The 2812-nt window shown below is 30.7% G+C and overlaps 1 protein-coding gene across 1 annotated transcript; it reads left to right on the top strand.

Annotated features, from left to right (window-relative positions):
* LOC109352478 (hydroquinone glucosyltransferase-like) lies at window positions 352-2589 on the top strand. Its single transcript, XM_019594477.1, has 2 exons — window positions 352-1021; window positions 1710-2589. The coding sequence occupies exons 1-2, from the start codon at window positions 367-369 to the stop codon at window positions 2459-2461; spliced, it is 1407 nt and encodes a 468-aa protein (XP_019450022.1). The 5' UTR covers window positions 352-366; the 3' UTR covers window positions 2462-2589.

Here is a 2812-nt window from a genome sequence, read left to right as displayed (position 1 = left end):
ATCCCAACTAATTAAAGAGTGTTATCTAATTAAAAATAAAAATAAAAACAATCTTTTTATAATATTAGTAAAATTTGATTAACTTGGACATAAAAACATATTTTTTTTGGGATATGATGTAGTTCTCCAATTAACTGCACCTATCATATACCATTTCTTCCTCTTTGAACATTACAACAACAAAGAAATTTCTTAGTCTTTGAACATTACAACAGCAAAGAAAAGAGTGAACAATACTTTGGACTCTTATATTACTATTATATTTCGCATGTGAATGAATAGTAAATTAAATAATAACAAAACATTTATCTATATAAATCCTTATATTAGAGCACCTAATAGTTCTTCTACATAGGTTAAGTTTCCATGGCAAAATCAAACCAAATAGTTGTTATTCCAAGTCCAAGTTTCACCCACTTAGTTCCAATAATTGAATTCTCCAAACGATTTATTCGACTACACCCAAATTTTCATGCAACCTGCATCATTCCCTCACTTGGGTCACTTCCAAATAACTCAAAATCATACCTTGAATCTCTTCCTTCAAACATAGACTCAATTTTTCTTCCTCCAATTAACAAAGAAGATTTACCCAAAGGAGCACACCCTGGAATCCTTATACAACACAGTATTACTCTCTCACTTCCATCAATAAAAAATGTACTAAAAAACTTGGCCTCAAATGCACCACTAGCTTCTTTGGTTGTAGATGTTTTTGCATTAGAAACATTGCCTATTGCTAAAGAGTTCAACACCTTGTCCTTTATATATTTTCCTTGTTCAGCTTTTGCATTGTCACTTTTTCTTTATATACCAAAATTGGATCAAGAAGTTTCAGGTGATTTTAAAGACTTAACAAAACCTATAGAGATGCCAGGTTGTGTTCCACTTCTGGGTCAAGATCTTCCTGCTCCAACTCAAAATCGATCAAGTGATGCTTACAAAAACTTCCTTGAATGTTCCAAAGGAATAACTATAGCTGATGGAATCTTATTAAACAGCTTCTTGGAAATGGAACCAGGTATTGAAAATATTGATTCAACACCTAGATTACTCTAGATGCACATATTGAAAACATGGATTTCTAATTTAAGGGCAAGGTTTATTAAGAAATTGAGGAAAAAAGTTGTTTTGGAAAATTACCTTCGGACTTTTTAGTTTATTCAAATAGACCATTTTTCTATATACTTTTTCTCAATTGATTTCTTAAAGAGTTATCCGAAGCTCTCTATTTCCATCAATTTTTATTCAAAACAGAACTCCAAAATAAACACTTAATAACTCTAAATAGAATTTATGGCATTTATCTAAAGAAATGTACCTAGATCTGAAGCATGGAACTTTTTTCTTGGTCCTAGGTAATAATACTATATTTCTCTAACTTTATCTTGTAGAGTCTGTTTCTAACCACTACCAAATTTATGTTAAACAATAATAATATAAGGATTTAATATATGTACACCGATAGTATAAGTGTTTTTTATACTTTAGTAAATTATTCACCATTGATTTATTAACCACCAGTGATTCTAAAACAAAAACAAAACAAATCAATAAGGATGACGTGCTGACAATATACTTTACAATATTAGTGCAAAGATTTTGAACTCAAAAAATAATTCTTGTGAAAAATTCATCCTATTATTCTCATTTCTTTTAAATGTTCATTCCTCTGATTATCTCATCTTCTACAAAAAAAAATACTACAGATACTATAAAAGCATTGGAAGAGAATTTAAATGGCAAGATGAGCTTTTACCCATTGGGACCCATTACACAAAAAGCTTCAACAATTGAAGAGAATGGGTCAGAATGTTTAAGATGGTTGGACAATCAACCACCCAGTTCTGTGTTATATGTTTCATTTGGAAGTGATGGAACACTCACTCAAAACCAAGTTAATGAGCTAGCTTTAGGATTAGAATTGAGTGATCAAAAGTTCTTATGGGTTTTAAGATCTCCAAGTAATTCAACTAGTGCTGCTTACCTAGGTCCACACAATGATGATCCTTTGAAATATTTACCAAATGGGTTTTTGGAAAGGACAAAAGACAAAGGTTTAGTTGTGCCATCATGGGCCCCACAAATACAAGTACTTGGTCATAATTCTGTTGGTGGATTCTTAAGTCATTGTGGTTGGAATTCAATATTGGAAAGCATGCAAGAAGGAGTTCCACTTATAACATGGCCACTCTTTGCAGAGCAAAGAATGAATGCAGTGATGTTAACTGATGGTCTTAAAGTTGCATTGAGGCCTAAAGTTAATGAGGATGGTATAGTAGAGAAGGAGGAAATTGCAAAGGTGATAAAGTGTTTGATTGAAGGGGTTGAAGGTAAAGAAATTAGGAAAAGAATGAATGGGTTGAAAGATGCTGCTACTAATGCAATCAAAGAAGATGGTTCATCAACACATACTATGTCTAAATTGGCTACCAAATGGGAAAATTTTGGTGGAGTTTAGAAAAATAAATGTTTTGAAATTGTTTGTGTTTTGATCTTTCTACTTGTGTTTTTATTTTGTTTTTAAAGTGGTCTTTGTGTAATTTCTTAGAGGTTTTTGTGCATGGACTTGCATATTAGATTCAAATATAGTGTTGTAATTATAATCGTGATCATGATTAAGTTATGTTTATCATAATTGCATAAAATATCATCCATGTAACTACAATTCAGACATAATATTATTTTGAATACTTACAAAACTTGCAATATTACAATCACAAATTTTTATTGAAATATAATCTAAAAGTTAAATTGGTTTTCAAATTGAACTTGTCCTCTATCTATTTACATTTATTACGTTAATTTAGTT

This window comes from Lupinus angustifolius, chromosome LG07, assembly GCF_001865875.1.
Source record: "Lupinus angustifolius cultivar Tanjil chromosome LG07, LupAngTanjil_v1.0, whole genome shotgun sequence".
Lineage (NCBI taxonomy): Eukaryota > Viridiplantae > Streptophyta > Magnoliopsida > Fabales > Fabaceae > Lupinus > Lupinus angustifolius.
This window is presented reverse-complemented; position numbering and strand designations above follow the sequence as displayed.

Excerpts from the sequence above, each read along its gene's own strand:
- LOC109352478 (XM_019594477.1), top strand. The coding sequence starts at position 367 with ATGGCAAAATCAAACCAAATAGTTGTTATTCCAAGTCCAAGTTTCACC. Across the intron at positions 1,022-1,709 it reads CTTCTTGGAAATGGAACCAG|ATACTATAAAAGCATTGGAA; the intron begins GTATTGAAAATA and ends AAAATACTACAG.